The sequence below is a fragment of the Beta vulgaris genome, chromosome 8 (genome assembly GCF_026745355.1).
Source record: "Beta vulgaris subsp. vulgaris cultivar EL10 chromosome 8, EL10.2, whole genome shotgun sequence".
Taxonomy (NCBI): domain Eukaryota; kingdom Viridiplantae; phylum Streptophyta; class Magnoliopsida; order Caryophyllales; family Amaranthaceae; genus Beta; species Beta vulgaris.
In genome coordinates, this window is record NC_079209.1 from 30,924,180 (window position 1) to 30,951,313 (window position 27,134).

General features: G+C 39.6%; 1 protein-coding gene and 1 non-coding gene across 9 annotated transcripts; both read right to left on the reverse strand.

Moving 5' to 3' along the window:
- Positions 1-1,777: 1,777 nt before the first annotated feature.
- LOC104883067 (uncharacterized) lies at positions 1,778-26,884 on the reverse strand. Of its 8 annotated transcripts, none has more exons than XM_057391108.1 (13): positions 26,689-26,883; positions 26,507-26,606; positions 26,295-26,403; positions 24,371-24,459; positions 24,170-24,226; positions 23,928-24,036; positions 23,740-23,841; positions 23,356-23,420; positions 22,875-22,978; positions 22,733-22,797; positions 22,211-22,265; positions 3,482-3,579; positions 1,778-2,161 (listed from the first exon to the last, which is right to left on the reverse strand). In XM_057391108.1, exons 1-13 carry the CDS (start codon positions 26,744-26,746, stop codon positions 2,051-2,053), a joined length of 1,122 nt encoding a protein of 373 aa, XP_057247091.1. In that variant the 5' UTR covers positions 26,747-26,883; the 3' UTR covers positions 1,778-2,050. The 8 variants fall into 8 exon arrangements, 5 of the variants coding, with proteins under 5 accessions (XP_057247091.1, XP_057247093.1, XP_057247095.1 ...); XR_008967244.1 differs by having other exon boundaries at positions 2,023-2,161; positions 3,482-3,587; positions 26,689-26,882; XM_057391110.1 differs by lacking the exon at positions 3,482-3,579 and having other exon boundaries at positions 26,689-26,880.
- Positions 26,843-26,915, reverse strand: TRNAA-UGC (transfer RNA alanine (anticodon UGC)). The gene has a single exon. It is a non-coding gene; the product is annotated as a tRNA-Ala (tRNA).
- Positions 26,916-27,134: the final 219 nt, after the last annotated feature.

Genomic DNA, 27,134 nt, shown 5'->3' on the forward strand with positions numbered 1-27,134 from the left:
AAAATTGATGATCTATACCATTTAGAAAAAAAGAAGGAATTTGAGATAAGTGTTTTGATGGGATCCGGTGCATTAGTGCTAGTATGATCGCACCCAAATTTGAGATAAGTGTTGGTTCTTAATTAGTTGAATGTGAGGAGTGAGCAGAGAAGCGGAGAGAGAAAGCAAGACTTAGGCTATGTTTAGTTCACCTGAAATTTTCTGATCTGAACTTATCTAATCTGATCTGATCTGAACTTATTTTTTCTAATCTAATCTGATCTATACTTATTTTTTCTAATCTGATCTGATCTAATCTAATCTGATCTGATTTGATCTGATCTGATCTGGTCTGATCTGATCAGATCTTGTCTGATGTGATCAGATCTGATTTATAAGATCTTGTCTTTTATAAAATATATTATTACTATTATATTATTATTTTGTAATTCATTATTATGCAATACATTATAAGATCTTCTTTATAGTATTACTATTATTATCATTTTTTTTCTATTACAACTTTTACACAACTTTTATTAATAATAATAGTTATTATTTTTTATATTATTATAAGAACAACAATAATAATCATGATAATAATTATTATTATTATTACTAAAAATAATTATATAACTCAAGTCATTAATTTATAAGAGCACTTATACAATGTTTCACACTTTCCCTTAAAAAAAATGTTTCACACTTGAGAAGTCGGCAAGCTCAACTCTTTTTTTCATATAAAATAAAATAAGATATACAAACAACTATGACTTGCGCATAAAAGAAATAAATAGCGTGCAACTTCAAATAGCTAGATTGATTTGGAATTCGGTAGGAAGAGGTGTACCGAATCTAAATTTATAATTTGTATCTCACACTTAGCTTATTTTGAAATGTAATCCGAACTTAGTAGTTTCGTTGTCATAGATTTGAGCTATCATATTATATATATTTCTTATTTTTGCGTCAATCTTATGTTCTTAACACGCGGCTTTTAATTTTCTATTATTTAATAACAACAAAATAACTTAATATAATGATAACAATGACATTTATAATGGTAACAACAAGATTAATAATAATTATCAATATTAATAAGTACAACAACAACAATAATAATCCTTTTGAACAAATGTACAAGTAAATAATAATACTCCCTTTGTGTTTTTTTATCTTTCTCACTTAGAATCTTAACACTATTCACAATTAGAGGGAATCTTTTATATTTTTCTCGACATATAAGAAAAAATATAGTCATGTGGGGTCTTTTTTGATTCGTCTCAATGAGTATTTTATTAATAATCAATTAGTATAATTTTTACTAACATGTAATGAAAGATATTTAATAGTAATAATGAGTTTTTAAATATAAACATAATCTGATCTGAACTTATCTAATCTGGTCTGATCTGAACTTATTTTTTCTGATCTGATCTGAACTTATTTTTTCTGATCTGATTTGAACTTATTTTTTCTGATCTGATTAGATCTGAAATAAGCAAAAATAAGGTGAACTGAACATAGCCTTAGCCTAAACTCGTTGACAACCTAGAAAACAAAGTCGTGTTGCTTGATCATTTGTTTAACTTGATTAATTAGTCCTGTGTTTTTATTTTTGTGAGATTCCAATCAAGCTCGTGCTATCATCTGTTTGGAGCATTTTCAATTGTAGAACATGTCAATTTGTTATATTGTGTCAATTTGTTATAATCAACCCCTATAGCTATCCGTTTGTTTATCACATTGACATAAACTGCTAGGCAAATAAGTTAATATAATCCGCTGGTCAAAACAGTTAATGAAACAAATACCCTCTGATTACCAAACATGACCTTAAACAAACTCAATTTGATGGGTTTTATCTCTCATACAAAATTTCAATAAGGCATATGGCGTACTCCAAATCTCCAATCAACAATCAGAAAGATGCACTACATTTACAAACAAAGCCAAAACTCAAATGGCCAAAAAGAATCAATAGCAAGAGAAAAAAAAAAAAAAATCCACATGAGCAAATGTTAAGGGCATGGATTCGGATATCTTGAATGAACCATATTTATCTCGGCAATTACTTCAGCTCCCAGTTCAATGTGGCTAGCATTGAGAATCTCTTCAAGCTGCCATATCTTGGTTGCTCCAAAAACAGCACTTGCAACAAGTGAGTGCTCCAAAATAAACGCTGTAATAAATTTATCAAATTCAATCACGAAAACACTATCATGTAATCTTGCAGTTCCGAGTAAACGGCTAGCTGAGAGAGTAAGAATAAACCTTAATCAATTCACCTAGCCACTCTTGTTACCTCTATACATAGAGAGGGACATGGTAGGATCAACTTAAAACTAACCTTAACCTGAAAACCGGCATTTTTCACTCATGTTGCAGATCTTTGTTCATTTTTTTTTTTTTTTTTTTTGCTCATTTTATGTTTTTGCTCTTTTAGCAAACTTTCGCTCATTTTACGAAAAATTTGCTCATTTTACAAACTTATGTTAATTTTATGTTTTTTTCTCATTTTATGTTCACTCATTTTTAAAAACGTTTGCTCAATTTACAAATTTTTGTTCATTTTATGTGTTTTGCTCATTGTAAGAAACTTTTTACTCATTTTATGTTACAGTTTTCAATTTTTATCAGTTTCACGTGATACTATTAAAAATCGACCTTTTTGCTCATTTTACAGATTTTTGCTCATTTTATGTTTTTGCTCATTTTAACAAACTTTTGCTCATTTTAGCAAATTTTCGATCATTTTACGAAGTTTTTTCCTCATTATACAAACTTTTGTTCATTTTATGTTTTTTTGCTCATTCTACATTTTCGCTTATTTTAAGAACTTTTTGCTCATTTTGATTTTTCACTCATTTTCAAAGGCTTTGCTCATTTGATGTTGAAATTTTCAATTTTCAGCATAAAAAGTGGTTTTCACGTGAAGCTATATATATATATATATATATATATATATATATATATATATATTATATATATATATATATATATATATAAGGGGAAGATGAGAATGATCCTTACATGAGAAATGAGAATGAATCTCAACCACACGATTGGGTTAGAGTTACAACACTTGTTCATTAGAGTTATACCCACCTAAAAAAAAATTAGAGCCAAAAAAAAAAGTTTGAAATTTGAATTTTTGTTTCTAATAAACTTTTTTTTTGGAGTTACATCACTTATTCATAAGAGTTATAGCGCGTAAATATCATTCTTATTTCTCATGTAAGTATGCATTCTCATATGAATTCACTTATATATATATATATATTGACATAATAAAAATACTAATTTTTAAGACGATTGGTCTTAGACTACATAGGTCCCATCTTTGCCACATGTTATGTGTTGTAGCCTGGAAATCAGTGGCTCTCCAACGAACAAGTGGATTCATCTAGCGCGTCCACATGTCTCTGATTGCCTAGTCAATAAGAGAGAAGTACAGGAAAAAAGGATGGGAGTACTAATTTAGGGAAAGTACCAAACCCACCTTTTTGGCCTGACATGTCTGCGCCCATATCTCAAAAAACGGCTGCATAAGATTGGTTGACGTGTACTTCCCAATCATTGTCCGCCACGTGTCAAGCTCTGATTGCCTAGCCAATCAGGGCCCTTAAATTAGGATCAAAGTACAGCAATCAGACGCCAAACACTATAAATAGTCCTTGAATTCAAGAGAAAGGTACTTTTTCTTTATTACTTTGTGAAAACTCTTTCTCACTTTCTCTCTTTATCTCTACTTTTCTTTATTACTCCTAATACCAGACTTAAGCTTCGAAAGGGGGAGCCACCACCCAAACTTCCAGGGTGGGTCCAGGTTCGAGAACGAAACTCAGGAATTATGTGACTAGGACATCGTTGCACAAGTTTCAATTGTATAATTTGTTGAGGGACAACAATATATTTACTAGTCAAGCACTACGTAACATTTGACATTGTTTGTGGGAATACGCAACGATGACTAAGTGACACTCGTCCAATATATTAAGGAATCGAAGTTTTGAAGTTCGATTGGAGGATATTGTGGATGATGAAAGGCCACTTCGAGAACCTATCATTCAGGTTTGTCTGTGACTGCTGTCTATGTCGAGAACGTCCTGAATGATTTTTAGACCAAGATGATTGCAGTCATCAAGGAACAGATCAAGAAAAATATGTTGTTTTTTTCAAGTAAACCCAAATCCAATCGCTATCTATCCTCTTAGGGGGCATTCCCAGGGAACCGTCCTGGTCTAAGCCGACCTGTTTGTTAGGATCTTTCTAAGAAAGCGGCAAAAAAAAAAAAAGGAATTATCTGACTAGGACATCGGTGCACAAGTCCCCATTATAGAACCCGCTAAGGGATAACACTGTATTTACTAATCAAGCACTACGTAACACTATGATTAGATCAACCCCTAATGGTTCGTTTAATACGATAATGATATATAATTTGTATGTTATTTGTAAATAGTAAATAATTTGACTATCATCTATAAATGCCTTTAATTTGTTGTCGACTTCTTATGCACTTTACTAACCCTCGATCTCAATTCAATATGAAGCTAGATTACCCCCAAATTGTTCTCTAACGGATGTGTCAGCCACTCTTATTCTATGTCGTTGCCAAATAGGTCAATCCAATACCGAACCTAACTAGTAACTAATCAACTTCTGCTAACGTCTTTGTACGTAATGTTACTGCAGCTACCTCTGTACTTAAATCTGGATCTTCTGATTATAAAACCCTACTCCATTTACGATAATCATGGCAGTGTAGAAATTATCCATAGCAAAGGTCCTCTTGGGTTCTACATTTGACATCGTTTATCTTTATACTACCTCTGTTTTTTAATAGATGCATCATATGGACTAGGCACACTTGCCAATGCACAAGTTTGAACATCATTATCTTTGATTATATATTATTAAAAAGGGTTTTTTCACCAGGTACCCCTGTGGTTTTTCAAAATTCATGGGGTACCCCTGGTTTTAAAAAAATGCACAAGGTGCCCTTATTGTTTAAGTTAAATGCACCAAATACCCTTAATGACTAACGGTGTCAAGTTTCCGTTAGTCATTAGGGTTAATTAACTCCTCTAACCCTAATCAAACCCTAATTAAGCCCTAATTAACTAACTAAACCCTAACCCCATAACTTGAAACCCTAACCCCACAACCACCACCCAACCCACCCCCACCTCCACCCCCGGCAGCATACCCGGCCCCCTCCCCCACCCCCACCCCCACCCCCACTGCCATCCCCCCCCCGGTAACTCTCTCTCCCCCACCCCCACCACCACCACCGGTAACATCCCCCCTCCCCTAGTAGCAGCCACCACCACCTCCACCACCACCTCCCTGTAGACCAAACCACCACCACCTCCTCTAAAACTGATTTCGAAAATCATTTTCGAAATCATTTTCAAAAATCATTTTCCAAAACATTTTCGAAATCATTTTCGAAAACTATTTTTGAAAACCTTTTTCGAAAACTATTTTCGAAAACCTTTTTCGAAAACATTTTCGAAAATCATTTTCGAAAAAATTTTCGAAAACCATTTTCGAAAAATATTCGAAAACCATTTTCGAAAACCTTTTGCAAAAACCATTTTCAAAACCATTTTCGAAATCAGTTTTTGAAATAAAAAAAATCAATGAAGAAGAAGGAGAGAGAAAAAGAAATGAAGAAGAAGGAGTTCCTGGGTCGACTTGCGGTGAGGGGGAGGGCGGGGCGGTTGTGGGTTGGGGGAAGGGTAGAGGGGCTCTGGGTGAGGGGAGGGCAGAGCGGCTGCGGTGGGTGTGAGGTGTTAGATGAGGCGTTAGGGTTGGGTTAGGGGTGGGGCTGCTGGGGTGGGAGGGAGGGGACTGGGGTGGTGGGGGTGGTAGGGTGTTAAGGTTAGGGTTAGGGTTAGGATTTAGGGTTAGGGGGTTAACAATGGCAAAATGGTAAATATGACTAACGAAAACTTAACACTGTTAGTCATTAAAGGCATTTCGTACATTTGTTTGAAACAGTAAGGGTACCTTAGTGCATTTTTTTAAAACCAGGGGTACCCCATGAATTTTGAAAAACCACAGGGGTACCTGGTAAAAAAACCGTATTAAAAATTATAAAAAAATAATTTGAAAATAAATATTGAGATTAACCCAACAACAATTAAGATAATGACATTTATCTTTACATATTAATAAGGAAAAATTGACAATAGAGGTTTGAACTTTGGGTGATAATTTTTAAAAGGTCTGAACTATTGATTAACCTGTGTAGGTCCCAACTTTAGGGGGTCTTAACTTTTAGCGGGCCTTAGTGACTTAAAACTAGCTTAATAGGTCATCAACTGTAAAACTTGGGTCACATCAGAAGGGTTAATTGAGGGAGAGATGTAGGAACTAGGTGAGATTTTAAAAAAGAAATCTTAAGTTTTAAGTCGTCGAGGCCCGCTAAAAGTTAAGACCCCCTAAAGTTGGGACTTACACAGGTTAATCAATAGTTCAGACCTTTTAAAAATTATCACCCAAAGTTCAGACCTTTATTGTCAATTTTTCCTATTAATAATTATAAATGATCAAAATTGAATTTCAAATAGTGTAAAAAGTTAATATGATGCCTTTATTAAAAAAACAAATGAAGTAGCCTACAACCACCTACAATTTTATTCTGTGGCTGTGGTCGTGGCCACTCATGGGTCCTCATCCTCAAGGATTAACTCAAAAAAGAACTTCAAGCTCCCTTATGAGCAACAACTCTGGACCAAAAGAATTTCTTCCTCTTACTCTTACATCCATTGCTGCTTCCAATAGTTAAATATGAGCATGACACAAAATTTGCATCACAAGGTTCAATACTTACCATTTCTAGTGACAACACTCTAATTTGCACATATAAGAAAGGGAGTTGGGTGTGAGCAAGAGCTTTAGGGAATCTGACCATCTGGGGACCATGATATGTCCTCGCTGCTCTTTGTGTTCTTGACAATCCTAATGTTTACTATAAATCTGTTAAATTAATTCACAACTGCCATTGGTAAGTTTTAGGTTACTTCATATACTCCTTTCATTTTTTGTAATTGTTACATTGTGTTTTTCACAAGAGTTTAGGCAATGTCACTTTGAATATTTTTGGAGGGTACTTTTTGACCAATGTAATCTAAAACAAGGTAAAAGTAAAAAAAAAAAGTACTTTTTGGTGCAAAAAGAAAAAAACAAGTATAATATTATCACTTTTTGGTGGGCCAGGTTCTCAAATAAGGAAAGTTAAGATAATGTAGCAATTAAAAAGAAACAAACATTTGAGGAAAATGTAGCAATCAAAAAAAACGCACAGAGTATATGCTTTGGTTAATGAGGATCGTCCAAGTGAAACAGATAAAGCATATGATAGCTAGTGGAGCTTCAAAAGGAGAATCATGGTGTTATATTTCTTTTAGGAACTTGGAGATAGCAAATTTATAATGGGATCATCATGATGCAGATGGAAGGAAGATAACAAAATAAAGAGGAATATTGGTACTCTTTAGTAGGTCATGGTTACTAAATAAAGAACGGTAGCAAGTAAAAAGAGAGATTCACCTATGGAAAATGTAGCCAGTATAAAAAGACATAGGGAGTAATAAGAAAAGAAGGTAACACCCTCAATACATATTGAGAGGTACACGTGTACCTTCTTGTTGTAGCCTAAAAAATAAACGGCTCTGGTACTGACACGTGGCCTCATCTGAGCCCTACATGTGGCATATATGCAGGGGAATAAAAGTACAAAAGGGCCTGAAGGTGACAGGCCTAAAAGTACGTTTCTCTGAAAACGTACTAAAAAGACCTTCTTCTGGCCCCAAAAACTGTACTTAGGCCCAGAAGTCTGATTTACACCTTTATATGAAAGTGAGGTGTACTGACCAGTTAACAGCTGCCACGTGTCCCAAAACTTTGATTAGCCAATCAGATGCTCCCAAATTAGGGTGACATCAAGGCACAGCAGTCATTTCAAACAGTATAAATAGTCCTTGATTTCAGGGTGAAAGGTACGTTTTTCAGAGCATAGTACTGTTACTCTGTCATAAATTCTTCTCTCTCTCTCTCTACTTTCTCTCTCTAAAAGTTCCTTTACATCCCTGATATCTGACTTAAGCATCGGAGGGGGAAATACCACCCAAACCTCCAGGGTGGGTCCCTTTTGTGCAGGTTGCTGGTCAAGAGTTTGCTTCGGGATTTGAACCAATCATTGTTGCACAAGTCTCCAGTTCTAAGAACCCATCTTTGGGAGTTGTGATATAAATTGCTAGTTTTACACAGCATAACATTTGGCGCCGTCTGTGGGGAGACGCAACAATGACGGACTGTCACTCTTCGAATGTGGCAAGGAACAGAAGTTTTAGAGTTCAGGTGGATGATACCGTTGATGACAGAGGCCACCTCGAGGCAGGGATCAGGGCCATGCTGCCGTTCACCTCGAGGGTAGGACTGTAACTCCAGTCATCCAAGAAAATCTTGACCGTCCAGTGACTGCTGGTCATTTGGAAAATGTGTTAAATGACTTCCAGGCCAGGATGGCCGCTGTTATGGAAGAGCAGATTAAGAACAACATGCTATTTTTTCAGATGAGTCCGAGAGAAGAGGCAGCTGCGCCACTTAAAGGGCGATCCCAAGAGGGTCGTCCAGGACCTAGTCGGCCACCTCGGCCAGAATTGACTAAGCCGCCTTCCAAAGGAAAGCAGCCGGCAGTCAGTGATTCTAGGAGGAAGATGGACTGGAAGCTGGTGGTCCGTCCAGCAGATAATATCCCTCCTACTGGTCACATGATGGAGACTGATGCTCGGGAGTACTTGGAGGCCAAGAGGGCGGCAGCGCAGCAGCGTTCAGCCTCTGGCTCCACGCCATATATGAAGGATCCGTCCTTAAGGCTCCCGTCCAGAACAGTGGTGCGAAGCCGTGGTCCATCGGCTTTCCAGCCCAGGCAAGAGAAGACAGTTCTGCAGCCTATGGTGTACAGGCGTCAAGCCTTAGCTAACACCTCATCTAATCCGGTTTTGAAAGAGTACCGTCAGGAGCACATACCCATTGAGGGGCAGGTGGCGGCACTCCAGATCAATTGGCCCACTCCTTTCTCGGTCAGGATCATGGAGTCCCCTCCTTTCCCAAAGGTTAAGCTCCCTACCATTGATCCTTTTGACGGAACTACTGATCCGGACGATCACCTATCAGCTTACAAGCATCAGATGTATGTCCAAGGGGTGGACGATGCTACTTGGTGTAAGAATTTCCCAGCTACTTTGAAAGGAGTAGCGCAAAAATGGTTCAACAACTTACCGCCTAATTCAGTGAATAATTTTACTGAACTTAGTATTCTGTTCACCAGTCACTTTGTGGCTAATCGGCAAGAACAGAAAACAAGCATGCACCTAGGTAAAGTCATCCAAGGTCCTAAGGAAGCCTTGAGAGGTTATGTGAAGAGGTTTAATCTGGAGGCGTTGCAGATCCAAGATTTGAATGCGGGTGTGGCGTTTGACGCCTTCATCAGAGGTCTAAGACCAGGAAGTTTTAAGTTTGATTTGGTGAAGAAGAAAATCACTACTTTGACGGAAGCACTGAGGGAGGCTGAAGCATTCATTCATGCCACAGAGGTCTGTGCTGAGGCAAAACAGCCAGAAGTGAAGAAAGTGGAAGAGGCTGTTCAGCCAAAAAAGAATCCGCCCAAGAAGGCTGAGACTTGGGCCATGACTACTATGACCACTTCGTCCAAGAGAAGTAGGCGGTCAGAGCCGGCGGCCTCTGTTGAACCAATAGAGTTCAACAAAGATCAATATTCCATTTTGATGGAAATAAAAGATCAGCATGACTAAAGGCGCCGGCCGAGATGAAGACGCCTTATCGTAACAGGGACAAGAGCAAGTATTGTCACTTTCACAAAGATTGTGGACATGAAACCAATGAATGCAAGCATTTGAAGCGAGCACTAGAAGAGTTGGCTCGAAAAGGAAAGATGAACAATTACCTACCCTCGTCAGGAAGGAAGTTTCAGAAAAGGGATAACCGTCAAGGAAGAAAAATGGACGGAGATAGCACGGATGATGATGTAGTGATGGTCATCTCAGGAGGATTTGCAGCTGGAGGTCCGACAAATCGCGGCCACAAAAACTATTTGAGGGAACTCAGCCAGGTTATGCTCACCAACCAGGCCGAGTCTGATCCTTTTCCAAAAATAGTGGTCAGCGAGTTGGACCGGGGGAATATTAGGACGCCTCATGATGACCCGCTGGTTGTGGAAATGAAGATTGCCAATCTAAGGGTTAGGCGAATTTTGATTGATACTGGGAGCTCAACTGACATCATCAGTGCTGATTGTTTGTCTCGTTTAAAGTTTGACAAAAACGATTTGATGCCGGTAAATCATCCTATAATTGGTTTTGGCGGCGGGGTCATACACCCTATGGGAACGTCACCTTGCCGTCAGAGTTGGAGAAAAAGATGCGGCCAGGACGCTTTTTGTGAAATTTTTGGTAGTACGAGACTTGACAGCTTATAATGTCATTCTCGGGCGACCTACCTTAAATCACATCAAGGCCGTCATTGTGACCCATTTAATGCTGATGAAGTTTGAGTGCGATGGTGGGAAGATTGGATCTCTTTATGGAGACCAGCAAGCTGCCAGAGAATGCTATCTCACCACACTCAAACCATCATCTTGGAAGGAAAAAGCAGAGTGTCCAAGGGCACAAGGAGATGATTCGGCCAAAAAAGTTAAAGGCCAGATTAGTGAGCTTAAGGAGGAAATTGAGAAGGTTCAGGAGTCGCCTTTCCTGAAAGCACTCCGTCCATGCTTTTGCCTAGCAAGAAGAGAAAGTGTTTGGCTATTAAGGAAGAAAACATTCATCTGAGATAATGGCTATAATGAGTCTGGGACTAGAACGTCCAGAACCTGTGGAAAGTCCAGTAGAGATCTGCTTGAATCCAGAGCGTCCGGAAAGGACATTGAAAATTGGATCAGTTTTGAGGTCGGAAATTCAGGACGCCTTAGTTGCGTTGCTGCGAGAATTTGAAGATGTGTTTGCCTATGCTGTAGAGGAGATGCCTGGGATAGACCCTGAGGTGGCTGTCCATAAGCTCAACATTGAGCCGGGGCAAAAGCCTATTCGGCAGAAGAAGAGGCATCTGGGGCGGCCAGAAATAAGGCCGTTGACGAGGAAGTTCAAAAGCTGCTCAAATCTAAATTCATCCGGGAAACATACTACCAGATTGGGTAGCAAATGTTGTGATGGTTCCAAAGCCGAATGGCACTTGGAGGATGTGCGTTGATTATACAGATTTGAACAAGGCCTGTCCTAAGGACAGCTTCCCGTTGCCAAAAATAGATCGTCTGGTTGATTCTACGGCCGGCCATGCCCTACTGAGCTTTATGGATGCCTACTCTGGCTTCCATCAGATTCCTATGTGGCCGGATGATCAAGATAAGACTTCTTCCTTACTGAGAAAGGGCTGTATGGATGGCTCAGGATGCCTTTCGGCCTAAGAAACGCTCCGGCTACATTTCAGAGGCTCATTAATACAGTATTTCAGCCGCAGCTCGGCCGAAATATGGAAGCTTATATAGACGACATGATCGTCAAGAGTAAAGAGGAGAAAGATCATCTGGACGATCTGAGGGAAACCTTCCTCACCTTGAGAAAATTCAAGTTGAAGCTTAATCCGCAAAAATGTGTGTTCGGCGTAGTTGCTGGGAAATTTCTGGGATTTTTGGTTGATCAGAGAGGGATTGAGGCAAATCCCGACAAAATTCAGGCTATTATGAATATGTCTTCGCCGTCCAAAGTCAAAGAAGTTCAGAGGTTGACGGGCTGTTTGGCTGCTCTTGGACGGTTTCTCTCAAAATCAGGGGACAAATGTCACCATTTCTTTGCTACCATCAAGAAAAATGCCAAGTTTGAATGGTCAGATGAAGCTGAAGTAGCGCTTCAGCAAGTAAAAGATCATCTTCGGCAGCTGCCTAGGCTGATCAGTCCGGCCGAAGGAGAGAGGTTGTATGTGTATATCTGGCTGTATCACCCTTCGCGGTAAGTGCAGTCCTATTGGCTGAAAGAGACGCGGTGCAAATACCCGTCTATTTTGTGAGCCATGTGCTTAAAGATGCTGAGAACAGATATTCGTCCATCGAAAAATTCGGCCTGGCTTTGCTGATGGCCAGCCGGAAGTTAAGGCCTTACTTCTTGCCATAGCATTCTTGTATATACAGATCAGCCGCTTAGGCAAGTGTTGCATAAGATGGATGCCTCTGGCCGAATGTTAAAATGGGCTGTTGAGCTGAATATGTTTGATTTAACATTTGAGCCTAGAAAGGCAATCAAGGGCCAAGCTTTGGCTGATTTCATCGTAGAGCTTACACGGCCTACGATAGAAAGCGTCCAGGATCCAGCAGCAGGAAGGCGTCATTGGACCCTTATGGTGGACGGATCTCAACTGCCAACGGATGTGGGGCAAGAATCATTTTTCAATCTCCTGAAGGGGATAAGTTTGAATATGCTATGAAATTCAAGTTCCAGGCGTCCAATAATGAGCAGAGTATGAAGCTCTCTTAGCCGGCATAAAAATGTGTAAAGCGGCTGGGGCCTGGAAATTGAGCTAAAACGACTCTCTGCTGGTTGTCAGTCAGTCAATGGTGAGTTTGAATGCAAGAGAACGTCCATGAGCAAGTATATGAATTTGGTCAAGGACGAGATCAAGTCTTTAAAGAGGTTCGTCCTAGATCAGGTGCCCAGATCAGAAAACCATCAAGCTGATGCCCTCTCTAAACTGGCCAGCTCGGCGAAGGTGACGTTTCCTAGAACAGTCTTTTGGGAGGTGAAGGCGGCCAAGAGCATTGAGGCCGGAGAAGTGCTGTTTCTCAGCCGAGATGATGAGTGGATGAGTCCAATCATTGAGTTCAAGAAGACGGCCGTCTGCCTCTTGATCCCATTAAGGCCAAGTATGTGAGAGCTAGGGACAAGTGGTTTGAGTTGTGGAATGAGACCTTATACAAAAATCCTATAATCGGCCTCTTCTCAATGCATCAGCCGAAAGGAAGGTCTGGACGTTTTGAAGGAGTTGCAGAGGGAGCTTGTGCTTCTCACATTGGAGGAAGAGCTTTGGCGAAAGGGCTCTCAGGACGGGCTACTTTTGGCCGTCCTTAAAAGAAGATGCACTCCTCTATGCCAAGAAGTGTGATAGTTGCCAAAAGCATGGTAATATCCATCAAAAGCCGTCCAATTACTTGACGCCCATTCTCTTTCCTCTTCCCTTTGCTAAATGGGGGATGGACATCCTTGGGCCTTTTCCTATTGCTGCTGGCCAGAAGAAATTTGTAATAGTAGCTGTAGACTACTTTACAAAATGGGTTGAAGCTGAAGCATTAAGGGGCATCACCACCAATGATGTCAAAGGGTTCATCTGGAAGAACTTGATTACAAGGTTTGGCATGCCCCAGTCCATCGTCTTTGATAATGGGCCGCAATTTGAAACGCCCAAGCTTCGTCAATGGTTGGCCGATCAAGGAGTTAAGGCTCACTTTGCAGCAGTAGCTCATCCACAGGCTAATGGGCAAGTAGAGGCCTTTAACAAGATCCTTTCGGCCGGAATAAAAAAGAAGTTAGACAATGCAAAGGGGCTTTGGGTAGAAGAATTGCAGCTGGTCTTATGGTCAATTAGGACGACGGCCAAGAATTCCACAGGAGAGACTCCTTTCATGATGGTCTATGGCTTCTGAGGCTGTCCTTCCTATTGAAGTTGAGGAACCCACCTTAAGAGTAATGATGTACTCAGAAGATGCTAACTGGGCAGCTCTTAGGACGGCTTTGGACTTAGTTCCTGAAGTCAGGGGCAATGCTCTGCTGAGGATGCAACTATATAAGTTAAGAATGGCTAGAGACTTCAACAAAAGAGTTGCTAGACGTCCACTAAAGATGGGAGATCTCGTCCTCAGAAAGATGGAAGCGGTCGGCCGACCAAAGAGTTAGGCAAGCTTACTCCTAACTGGGAAGGACCCTATAAGATAATCGAAGTCGTTCAGAATGGTACCTTTCGTCTCGAAGGATTGGACGGACGTCCTATTCCTAGGACGTGGAATTCTGACACTTTGAAGAAATACTTTGTTTAGAGCACCCAGCTAAATTGTAATCTTTTCCTAATGCATTACAATGAAAAAGTAGAATGTAGACATGTACCTTGACTATCCGTCAAGCAAACTTCATATAATACAATTCTACTTCTCTATGACTTTGTTTTAATTGTTTGCTTAAGTTACATACTAACGTCAAAAGCTAACTAATTTTCCAAAGCAAAAAGACAATGCACCTTTCATTGGGAGTTCGGCTGAACATGTTATCATTCTTAAACGGATAAAACATGTCAGATTTGGCCGATTGTTTTCTTAAAGAGTTAAACATCTCCTGAACAAGGTCGGCTGGAAATAAGACGCCTTAGTAAAGGTATCTTACTGTCCGTCCAAAAGCCACAAAACTTCGAAATAACAACCTTAGTAAAGGAACAAGTTATTTTATGATTTCACAAAGATGGACGAGGTTTTCCGAAGAATCAGTTCGTCCAACTATCATTCAGACGAGTTGCTCTCCAAAGAGGCAGCCCGTCAGAATATTAGCCTGGACGAGTTGCTTCTGGCATAAAACGCTCGTCCTAGTTGTTTAAAAATTATCTTCTTAACTCCTTCTTGAACAGGGAAAAGTTATAAAAACTCTTCGTCCAAGAAGGGGGCATATAGGGACATAATTTATAAAATGACTAAGTCTTTGTCCAAAGACGAACGACACCCAGGGTCTGGCCGAGCAAACTTTTATACTTAAAATCCAAAAAGTAAAAGCAAGTCTTTGCTTGAGCATCTGGTTATGAACGTCCAGAAAAGAGCTACTGAGTCAGATCAGAATGATTGACGAGATTATTTTATACTTGGCTTTAATGATAGTACTAGAAGAAATCGGCCAAAAGAGTTGATTAGACCAGCCAAATATTAAGACGAATTACTTTTATACTTGAACATTGATGAATGTTGTAAGTATAATCGGCCAAAATGTTATGACGAACTACTTTTGTACTTGGTATAATCATGGAATTGTAAGACAATGCGTCCAAAACAGTAAAGCATAGAACAACAGAGATTGAAAAAGTTAGCTTCCCATAAATATAAAAAGATGATTACAACCTAAATTCATCTAAGTACAAAAGGAGGAAAAAGTTACAAGTGGCTCACAGCCAAGATACACAAAAAGAACTAGGCGGCAGGAGGATCGTTGTCCTCTTCGTCCTGGGCCTCTGCATTGTCCTCTCCCTCTTCATCCTCAGAGGATTCTTCAAAGACGGGAGGTTCTGCTTTAGTTATGGTGGCCTTATGCAAGGCTTCTTGGAATTCCAGCCGACGAGCATATCTGGGGATATCCTCCTCCTCGGCCATCATCTCAAAAGCCTTCACCGCCCATTCTTTTGAGGTATCTATGATGGTGTTCATAGCCTCTTTGGCGCCGGCAATTGTCTCTGCAACCTCAGTTCGAAGGGCTTGGTTTTTGACCTTCAGGACGAGGTTTTCCTTGAAGAAATCGGCAGCCATAGTCATGGCTGAATTCCTCTCGTCCGTCAGAACACGTTCCAACGAAGCCCGTTCGTCTATCATCTCCGTCAACCGAAGAAGATAGACTTTGATCTGAGACTCCAGCTCAGCCGACCTTTTTTCCAAAGCAACTTTGGTTTGCTGGTGCAACACCTCTTGCTCGGAAATGACGAACTGAGCATGGTCGGCGGCCGCAGTTACGTCATGGACGAGCTTTTTATTCTCTTTTCTGAGCTCCTTCGCCCAGTCTTCTGTTATCATGCTGCGAGCAAAAAGCTGAAAACATAAAAGGATAGGGCATGTCAGGACGGATAATAAAAAAGTAAATGAAGACCAAGTAAAAAGCATAAGCGTCCGAAGAGGAAAGAATGTACCTCGGCAGCAAGCTGAGACATGTAACCTACATGCCCAGACGATGCTCCCCTTAACCCCTTGATATAAGTTTCGGGAAAGCACTTGAACAGCTCCGTCTTGAGCTTCTCACGATCAGACGACGACATCTTTCCAAAGGCTGGAGAAGATTCATCGTCAGAGAGGCTAGGGGAGCCGACAACAGCAGGACCCTTCCCTTTATCTGAAAGGTTAGACTCGTCAGTACACCTGATGGGAATAACCACGGTCTGTTTGTTGGACGGACTCATCGGACGCCCGCCAACCCGTAGTGTTCTAACTACGTTGGAATAGTAGGACTCACCAGAAGAACGGGAAGCCGTCCTATAAGCGGCCGGCATCTGGCCTACCAGTTGGGCCACTGGCCCAGAAAAGGCGGATCCGTCCACAGCCGCGTCCGGCTTGGAAGATTGTTCAGCGTCGTCCAGAATGACAACCTCGTCAGGTTGCGAAGAATCGGGTTGCTCAGCCGGACCAGTATAGGCCACCAGGGCTCGAGAGTCAACTTCAGCTGGCTCCTCTTTGGCCTCCTCCTTGGCCGGAAGGTCGATCACGACCTTGGGAACCGGCCGAGTGGTCTTCTTCCTCTTAGCAGTAAAACCCTTTGCCTTTTTGGGGAGGGGCTTCACTGGTGCCTGCTGGCCGTTTCTTTGCAGCGGCTTTCTCGGCCAGAGCTTTTGAAGTTGGGGCATTTTTCTGAAAAAAAAGAAAAGATTGAAATGCTCGTCAAGATATCAATCAGGACGAATTGATCCTCAAATAAGCAACTCGTCCAACACTATTCTAGACGGACTGCCCCTCGAAGAGGCAAACCGTCAAGATATCAACCAGGACGGGTTGCTGTTCAGATGAGTAACTCGTCCTATGCTAACCAGACGGACTGTCCCCTAAGAGGCAAGCCGTCAAGAATTCAACTAGCCGAGTTGCTTCTTGGGAAGTTAGCTCGTCCTGTGTTTCTCTGGACGAATTGCCCCATGGGTAGACAAGTCGTCCAGGCACCATCTTGACGGGTTACCCTCCAAAGTAGCAGACCGGCCGGCTCAAAAAAAAAAAAAAAAAAAAAAAAAAAAAAAAAATATGATACATATACAAAGCTACCAAGGTGTCGGCCCTCTTTTCGGCACCTGACTTGCTGTACTCCTTCCATAGAGTGTCCGCAAATCTGGATGAGCTCATATCTCCTATCCAAGACTTCCTAGTTGCTCCTGGCTGAATCTGAAAGAGAGAAAACAAATGTTGGACGAATGATAATTAATTCTAGAAATTTGTACTTGGAAGATTCTCAGTTGATATACCTCTGTCCTCGTCCTGCCTTAAGCCGGCAGCGACCAGGAAGTTGTCATGGTAAAACATTTCCTTAAAAGGAATCCAATTGGACGGACCTTTGAAAGAAACATCTTCCATAGTATACTCCGAAACCCGGAAGTACTCCACCATCTCTTCGGCAGAGTTACTCTCCAGTTCCAGTATGAGGCCATCCGTCCAGTATTTGTGGTTGTCCGGCTAAAATACCGAAGACGGTTTGCCACCGCTTTACTGGGCGCCTGGACAAAGAGGAACTCGCCCTTCCATGAGTGCATCTTGGAAGTCTTATCCCAAGACGTCAAGAATCCTTGACGGTTGCACACGCTCAGCCAGCTTCCTTCAATGGTCCTAGGGACCTTGGCGACGTAGTAATATGGGTGAAAGCGGCCAGAGAAGGGTCCTTTCCCTTTAAATTGCAGACGGCCAGAAAGGTAAGAATGTTTTGCCAAGAGTTAGGGGCAAGCTGGTTATGTCCTATGCCGTAATACTGAAGAAGTTGGCTGATGAAAGGGTGAAGGGGAAAGCGCAGGCCGGCATCTAATGCCAGCCGATAAACTGCAAAATGGCCTGGAGGAGCACTGAAAATAGTGTCCTCTCGGCCGGGAAGTACAAAGTGGTAGCCAGGCATGGGCATTGCCACCGAAAAAGGACTAAGGTCCGAGCCTAATCGTCCTAACCATGTGTTGTCGGCCAGGATGAACCTAGGGTCAGAAAGGGGACCTAGCCGCCGTCTTATTTCAGACGAAGTGGTTGATGGCTCCTCTGAGCCACTAGCAGGGTCAGAAGAGCTAGCCGTCCTTGGCTCATCTGAGATCGTCCTATGTATGGACGGGCTGGCTTCTGGAGAGCCCCTGACTTCTGGTTCCTCCTCGGCATGTTCAGGAGAAGGAGTGTGGTAGGCAGGACGAGCGCTTTGGGTCTCTCGTTCTCCTTCGGCCGGAATTCGCCCAGTGGATTCCTCCCTTTCAGAGCTAGAGGCCGGCATGGTTACCCCTCTTCTGATGCGAGCCGTTTGCTTGACGCGCGCCAGATTACCCTGCACAGGTAAAGACTGGGTCGTCTGACTTTGCCGTCCATGGCTAAAGATAAAGAATGCATGCCCGGCCAAGATAGGACCAACTCTAGAAGATGCCGAGGAAGTTAGGCCCTCTGTTCTAGGGTTAGCACCAACCCGTGAGCGGCCGGAATTGTTCGAGGAAGAGGACGAATCCATTTTCTTAAAATATGTGTGCAATCAAGAAAAGAGTTGAGAATATACCTGTAGAAGAAAATTCGGACGAATGTTGAAGATGACTTGAAACCTCGGACGAGCAAAACACCAATAGCAAGAGCTTGGACGGGGTTGTTCTTCTCTCTAAAAAGTTCAGTAAAAATTTGCAGAGTCTCTCTCTCTAGAAAATTTCTCAGCAAAGTTAAAATGATTCCAGGAGCGACTAAGGCACATATTTATAGAGGGGTGAAAATGACCCCCTCATCCGGTAAAAGTAACCGTTGTTCATAGGAAGTTGACCTGTGGAGACCGGCAAAATGGCGCCTCTTTTTTGAAAAAGAGAAGAGCAGTTCCAGGTCGGTTAAAAGAGGAAGATTAACCGTCTTGGCGCCCAAAAGATAATAACTCCCTCTTTTAAGGGGCAAATGTTGTAGCCTAAAAAATAAACGGCTCTGGTACTGACACGTGGCTCATCTGAGCCCTACATGTGGCATAATGCAGGGGAATAAAAGTACAAAAGGGCCTGAAGGTGACAGGCCTAAAAGTACGTTTCTCTGAAACGTACTAAAAAGACCTTCTTCTGGCCCCAAAAACTGTACTTAGGCCCAGAAGTCTGATTTACACCTTTATATGAAAGTGAGGTGTACTGACCAGTTAACAGCTGCCACGTGTCCCAAAACTTTGATTAGCCAATCAGATGCTCCCAAATTAGGGTGACATCAAGGCACAGCAGTCATTTCAAACAGTATAAATAGTCCTTGATTTCAGGGTGAAAGGTACGTTTTTCAGAGCATAGTACTGTTACTCTGTCATAAATTTTCTCTCTCTCTCTCTACTTTCTCTCTCTAAAAGTTCCTTTACATCCCTGATATCTGACTTAAGCATCGGAGGGGGAAATACCACCCAAACCTCCAGGGTGGGTCCCTTTTTGTGCAGGTTGCTGGTCAGGAGTTTGCTTCGGGATTTGAACCAATCATTGTTGCACAAGTCTCCAGTTCTAAGAACCCATCTTTGGGAGTTGTGATATCAATTGCTAGTTTTACACTGCATAACACTTCTAACACTTTATATGCCTAGATTTCTATGTGGTCTATACTGCCACGAGATGCGATGGTTACTAATAAGAGCATGTATAATGGGGCTCGGGCTTTCCAACAGTCCAACGACTCCAAGGAAAGAGAAAATGTCTTTTGGAAGAGATACCATTTGAGAGAAATGAAATATGACTCTCCATTGCCCCAACCAATCAATTGGTGACACATGACACAAAGGAATGAGTTTCATTAATTAACATGGGTACCATTACATAGTGAAATATACCTATGCTACTCAGACACGCATTAAATATATACTCGGATACAGGTGTCTAAACGTCCGACTCAACTATTTTGTAAAAAAAAGTCAAGTTTTAGTTTAAAATTGAAGTATCCAAGTGATGTATCATGACGGATATGACACAACACGACACAACACCCAATTTTTGAGGTAAATGAAGAGGTCTAAGTAAGATAAAGATATACAATAGAGAACTCTTTAAGAAACTTTATTGTTGTTGGTGTTTTTCAGATATAGTTTTTGAAAGTAACTTGAAGAGATAATATTGGAGAATTCATTGTAGAGTCATTACCATTATACATGCTCTCAAGGTTGTTCTATAAGGGAATTTCAACTTCCTGTCACAACCTTTGTTTCACATATCACTCCGCAGCATGATCTCGGTGTAATAGCCGCTAATTTAATACTAAAACTTTTGAGTGTATTGATAAGAGATAAGTTTACACTTTTAATCAAGTCATCATAAAAATTTTAAACCTCTAATTTCTATACAATGGTACAAGACTACGTTACTCCGACACCCTGTTCTACCTCATGTGTCGTGTGTCGACTCGACACGACGCGCGACACGCCTGGAAATGGGTGTCGATATGCGTATCAGAAAAGTGTCGCGTACCAGACACCCATTTGGGAAAAGTGAGAAAGAAATGCATAGAGAAAAGGGGGAACAATTACCTAATTCACTGCACTTGCCTTCAAAATTTGTAATTTAGGGCATGGTATCGGTCATAGTAGTCGAGTTGAGTTGAAATTTGCCAGAAAAACTCGCCGTAAAATTTCTGCCATTACTGATTAACAGAAGAACCAGAGAGAGGGAAAAGGGAGAGGAAAGATGGCGTGATGGGGAAGATGAAGAGTGTATTGCTTTAGTCCTTGGGACTTGGGTGCAACAAAAAATAAAATAAATGTGTGTGGACAGCTGTAAAGGACTAAAGGTGAACTGAATTCAATTTTTTAGTCAACTTTCCTTTTATTTTAATGTTGATGACTTATGAGTTCTTTTTCTTTTTAAATTTTTTTTTCCCAACTACATCTCCCACGTGACCTCTCTTCCTCTTTCTTTTCTTCTCCTTTTTAAAAATTCACTCTTTTTTTTTCATTTTTTGTATAGTATATGAGTGTTTAATAAAATTAAATTTATATCTATACAAATATATTAAAAGGCGTGCGAACGAACGCCTATGTGCCACGTGGCACTCTCCTCGAATTTCTAATGCAAAAGCTTTATGCTCATGTGTACTCCTCACATTAAAAAAAAAAAGTAAAAGTGCAAGGTATCGAACACGTGACCTTTGAAATGAAAAGTAAGAGTTTAACCATCAATACACTATGACTTTGTTGTTTAATGTTTCAAATAAAATATGATAAAGGCTTGTAATAATTGTAGTTAACTAAAAAGAATTAACAAGTATATACTCCTTCCATTTTTTTAATTGCTACATTGTTGTATGCACAATAATTTATGCAATGTCACTTTCAAGCTTTTTGGAGTGTACTTTTTGATCCATTTAATGTAAGATAACGAGAAAAAGTGAAAAACTTGTATTTTTGGGTGGAAAAAGAGAAGACAAATATAAAAGTATTACTTTATGGTAGACCAAGTACCCGAAATAAGTAAAATGTAGCAATTAAAAATAAACAATCATTTAAGAAAAATGTAGCAATTAAAAAAAGTGGAGGGAGTACATCTTTAACACTCTTATTACCGTAACTTACAAGAGAATATCGATATCATATTCTCCTACCACAATTCCTTCTAAAGTATTGTTTTCAAACTCAAAGCTTTCATTTTTTTTTTTTTTACTTATCACGTCGTCACGTGAATTTTTCAATTTTTTAATGGACAAAAAATACGAAAAGTAGCAAAATAAATTACAACATGAAAAATAATAACATTTTTGTTAATTAACTGACCCGAGGCATCGCCCGGGGAAAAGAACTAGTACATTTTAAAAAAGAGATAATTTTAAAATTATTTTTTTATCAAAATAAAGTGTCAGGAAATTAATTCCGACACTTTCAATGATAGACATGTCTAGAGTATTGGTCAAGACACTTTCTTGACCGTGTCGCCGTATCGGCCAAATTTTTGAAGTAGGGTGTCGGATCCTCCGATCCCTACTTGGATACGACACCCGTGTCCGTGTCGGAGTAACATAGGTACAAGATAAGTTTCTAAGAACGTTATGTTCCAAAACTCTCGAATTTGTCAATTAGCACCACAATCCCCACAATGCAACACCCAAAAGATGTGCTTCCTCAAATTACTATTATCGCATTTTTTCTTCTTGAGTCCTAATCTCAGTCTCCTATAGATAGGTTTTTTCAAGTTTATACAGGCAAAATAGATATAGACAAGCATGATCCGCCAAACACCAGAAGTAGAAAGAAATGAAATAGTGGAAGATACGGCATACCGATTGCCAAAGAAACTGGATGAAGGCCATACTTTTCTGCTATTTTAAGGTATTCCTGCAGTAAAAGAGAAGGATTGAAGAACAACTCTAGGTGTGAACACTTCACTGCCAAGACTTAGTAGCACACCCATAAAATTACGGAATATACTACTACTTTGTGTAGCTAAGTTTTGTCAAGAAATAATTATTAATAGCAAGACAATGTGCAGCTTTTAAGAAAACAATAATATTCATGGTGACACCAATTATTTTTGCTTTTGCTTAGGACTTAACCAACATATTTCATATCCATGATATATTGAACATTCTACTACTTTGTCCCCAGCAGCAAGATAATTATTTCATATCCCATCATTAGTAGCAGGACAATGTGCAGCTGTTTAAATTCAACAAGATTCATGGTCAAACCATTAATTTTTGCATGTTGCATTCACGAACTGTTATCCAACATAAGGTTTGAGCGGCAGAACAGATTACAAACAAGAATAAAATAGTGCTTTGAGATCTGAGAAGAAACCATACCCTCGTGGCTGCCCTTGTAGCAGCACTGGAAAGGTTATACCTAGATTCCCCCTCTGAATATCTTCCTGTTAGCCAATAAAGCAAATAATCAATATACGTTTAAAAGTCTCCATAAAATCATATGAAGAATTAGAAGATATACCTCGAAAAAGATTCAATCGAGCATTTTCTGGACCTCCATCACCTGCAAAGTATTTACCAGACAGTATGCCCATAGCCAAAGGACTGTAGGCCAACAAGAAGATCCTGCCAAGGTTGAACAGGAAAGGAGCAGTAAACATTCGGGCTGAAGCAATTTTAACAGCAGCAATGAAAGATGGCCAAGACGAGGTAGCAGCCTATACATACAAGGGACAGATGTAACTTATTAAGTTGTGCGCTTAACAATCAAGGGGAAAATTAAAAGATCTATGGTAAGTTGCAACAGTAAGTAGTCGGCTAATACTCACATGTCACATCCACCATCACCTTTAGCAGTTACAAATTATTTTTCAAAGTTTTAATCATAAAAATACCCATCAGACATCATTCTCAGATGGATTAATTCATAGGAAAAAGTTCCTTCTCAATGAACAGGTATCCAGTGTCTACTTCACAAGCACAGAGTTAAAATAACATAATACCTCTCATGATGACAGCACTCAGCCAATGAAGAATCAAAAGTCCGGCAGAGTAAGCTGTATGAGTTCTGTTAGACCAAGATTCATTGTAAGGACACATTGCAGATTCAGAGCAGCAGATGAGAACAATAATCCCAAATTTCTTGCTAGAATTTTTTTTGCTACTGCTGTGTTTAATATAAAAAAAAATTTCAGACATGAGCATTATATATATCCAAAAGGCAAATAAAAAAAAATGAACAAAGAGATCCTGAATAAGCCACGTACAGGGACCGATGCTTTTTATTTTTTGGGTTTTGGGGGGGGGGGGGGGGGGGGGGGAGAAATAAACTCCTTTTTCTTATATCTCTATTTTATTGTGAGTTGGGGGGGAGGGGTGAACAGAACCTGCAAGGTAACAATTTTTGGAGAACCATCAATTCTGTCAGCAACTTGTAGGAATTTCATCACACCATAGGGCGTTTCATTACTGAGTCCAGCATATCTGACCTAAAATCAAGAAAGTACCCCAATGTGTAAGCAGCACATGCCATCCTGAGAAAAGTTTGACACAGAGCTTAAATTACAATCTACACCTTGCCAGCATCAACAGCTCTAGTGAGTGCATGGAGCTGTTCTTCTATAGGGGTAGAGCAATACTGCCTTCTTGGATCATATTCAATTTCTCCAAACATAGGGACATACCTAGAAAAGGAAGAAGTTATACATAACTACCACATGGAATCACGATTTATTGTTCATGCAGGTGATTTCACCACCTAGAAATAAATTATGTCACCAATTATAATTAAGAGGAAAAAGAAGACAACATACAAACCGATCAGGCCAGTGAATCTGATAAAGATCAATATAATCAGTTTGCAGGCGCAGTAGGCTGTACAATATTATTCAAAGCATATGTTAGAGCTTAATAAACAAAACAAAAGAAGAAATGAAGGATGTACAATTTAAACATTGACAACCTTCAAGGAAAAAAAGTACAAAACAAAGGAAAAATGTGAAAGCAAGGAGGCTAAACCTATTATCTATGGCTTTCTCTATATTCTTAGCATCCAAACACTCTGGCCCTCCTCGAATCCAAGTCATCTGCCCAGAAGGCCCAGCAACCTGCAGATAAGAAAATTACTCACATCTATCCAAAAGCGAAAATAAATAAAGTTTGACAATTCAATAATTATGTTCTTATATGCAGAAACATGTTATGTAACCAGTTTGGTATAGTCCCTTTTGGGTGGATTTGGAATCTAAAGGTTCTGCCACCGTTAGGTAATGTCCCTTCTAGGTGGATTTGGAATCTAAAGATTCTGCCAAAGATTAAAATTTCACTAGAAGGTCTGTAGTAAAGACCTTCCACAAAAAAGAAAGATAAATTCTAAGCAAGATTGCCACCCATCAGGAATATGCTTTTTGCAATCATCGTCAAAAAAGTAAGAAAGCACTAACCTACTTTAGCAATCCTTCCCCACCATACAGAAGCTGTCGTTTTCTAATTTCGAAGATGGGCTTAAATGGAAATCGCCAAACTCTAGAACATACGTTTGATGACGGAATTCACGAATTCAACAAGTTTAAGAAATCTAATAGGAAGGGGGACTTTAAAAGAACAGTATTTATATGGTGTCTACATGTAATAATTACTAATTATCAAGTTGCAACACCACTTTCTAGATTGAGTAACTTGTATATTGAAATTATACGTCACCCGACTCCGAAAATTCCAATAGAATACTATGGTAAAAAAGTAAATAATTAGATAGTGAAGGAATTTCCGTTACTTTAACTTAATTTGTTGTTAAAACCATACTTAAATGTGGTATAATTAGAAACCTATGGAATACTATATTATTAGTTTTAAAGCAAAATGGTGCAAATTTGCAAAAGAGATACTATAGTTCTGAGAAAGTGATTGCATAGGAAGTGAGTAATCCGGAAACAAATTATCCTTGGACAACTGATTATCTAAACTGAATGCCATTGTACCGTGGTCTCTAACCAATCACATCATCATTGATCCACGTGTTTCATCAGCTAACAGTGATGAGGTAGAAATACATGCTACAGGAACGAAGAACTTAACATGCGGTCTTGTACTGTGGTTTCTAACCAATCACATCATGATTTAATTTCATTTTAGTCAGAAATTTTTTATCTCGGGAGCAAAGGAAGAACAGAGATATGATTTGCATTATTATCACCCTGGATGCTAGTCATACACGAATGCCAATTATTATTACTCCATGTTTTGGTTAATTAATCTTGCAAAGCGCAAATGGCGCAACAATCATATTTCACTAATTCCGCACCTTTTCGAGTACAAACTGAGGGGAAATTGCCAATTAATCTCCTTGATGTACCAGCAAAATCAAATGGCAATATGGTAAATAAAAGCAAAAAAAGTGGACATTTTTGTCAATAAAATAGTATTACTCTTATTGAGTTGTAGAGTCAAATATCCAGTCTTAATTAATTTATTTTTTTAAGAAAAGAAAGACTATATAGTGAGATTTTATTACGAAGAATGCCATTTGATTTACCCGTCATACATCTCGGATATGTACAGGTGATCCCCCAGAACTGAGCATGGCAAACAAGTAACAACTAACAACCACATATGCAAAGCATTCATGTTAAACATCGAAAAACATGAACTAGAAAAGAAATTATTACTACTGAGCAAAACAAACAATGAGTAATAGAACGAATTTAAAAGCTAAGGGCGTGTTCGGAATCACTGTGAGTATCCAGATTTTGGTTTTATTAATGTAATAAAAGTCAAATGATATAAAATCTATAATGAACTTAAAATTAGTTATATTTATGCTAAACATGTTAACTCAGGAAAATGACACCAGAAAACTGTTCAGTTGTCAATATATATTTTTTTTAGTTTTCAAATAAAAGTGCAAACTAGAAACAAAAAGAAAGATAAGGAACAGTTGAACCTTAGTAGCCAAAACAAGACGATCTCGAGGAATATTCCGGTGTTTAATCCAACGGCCCAAATATTGCTCACTCCTTCCCTGCGTCTCTGCTCGCTGCGGCACCGGATACCTTCCCAATGCCCACAACATCGATACGGAAGAAGAACATTAAACATCTCAAAATCCTCAAGCTTTTTAACACTGGTAAATACGTAAGTATTTTTATAACATACATTTCGGCGGAATCAAAGAAGTTGATTCCAGAATTAAAAGCTTTATCAAGAAGGCGAAATGATTCATCAACCGAGTTCTGTTCACCGAAAGTCATGGTTCCTGTAAAACCGACCAAATTACATAAATATTGTAAATAAAATATATAAATTTATGAAATTTGAGAGGTGAATTGGAGAATTACCTAAGCATAATCTGGAAACGCTGAGATTAGGAGCAATATTAATGAGCGGAACTGCCATGTTTTTGTATTTTTCTCTCTCTTCGCACAGGTCGATTGATGAAAATTGGAAACCCTAGCTTTAGCAGGCAGCCCAAAAAGGCAGAAAAAAAAAATTTGGAGATGCAGGGTATCGAACCCTGTACCTCTCGCATGCAAAGCGAGCGCTCTACCATTTGAGCTACATCCCCTAATACATTATTTTGTACTCCCTCTTTTTATTTTTATCTTTCTCACTTATAATCTTGACACTATTCATACTTGAAGAGAACCTTCTCAATTGTTTTCAATTTATATGAAAAATATTTTTTTTGAGGGGAAATTTATATGAACAATATAGTCATGTGGAATCTTGTTTGATTCTTCTCAATAAGTACATAATTACCATTCAATCGTTATAATTTTTACTA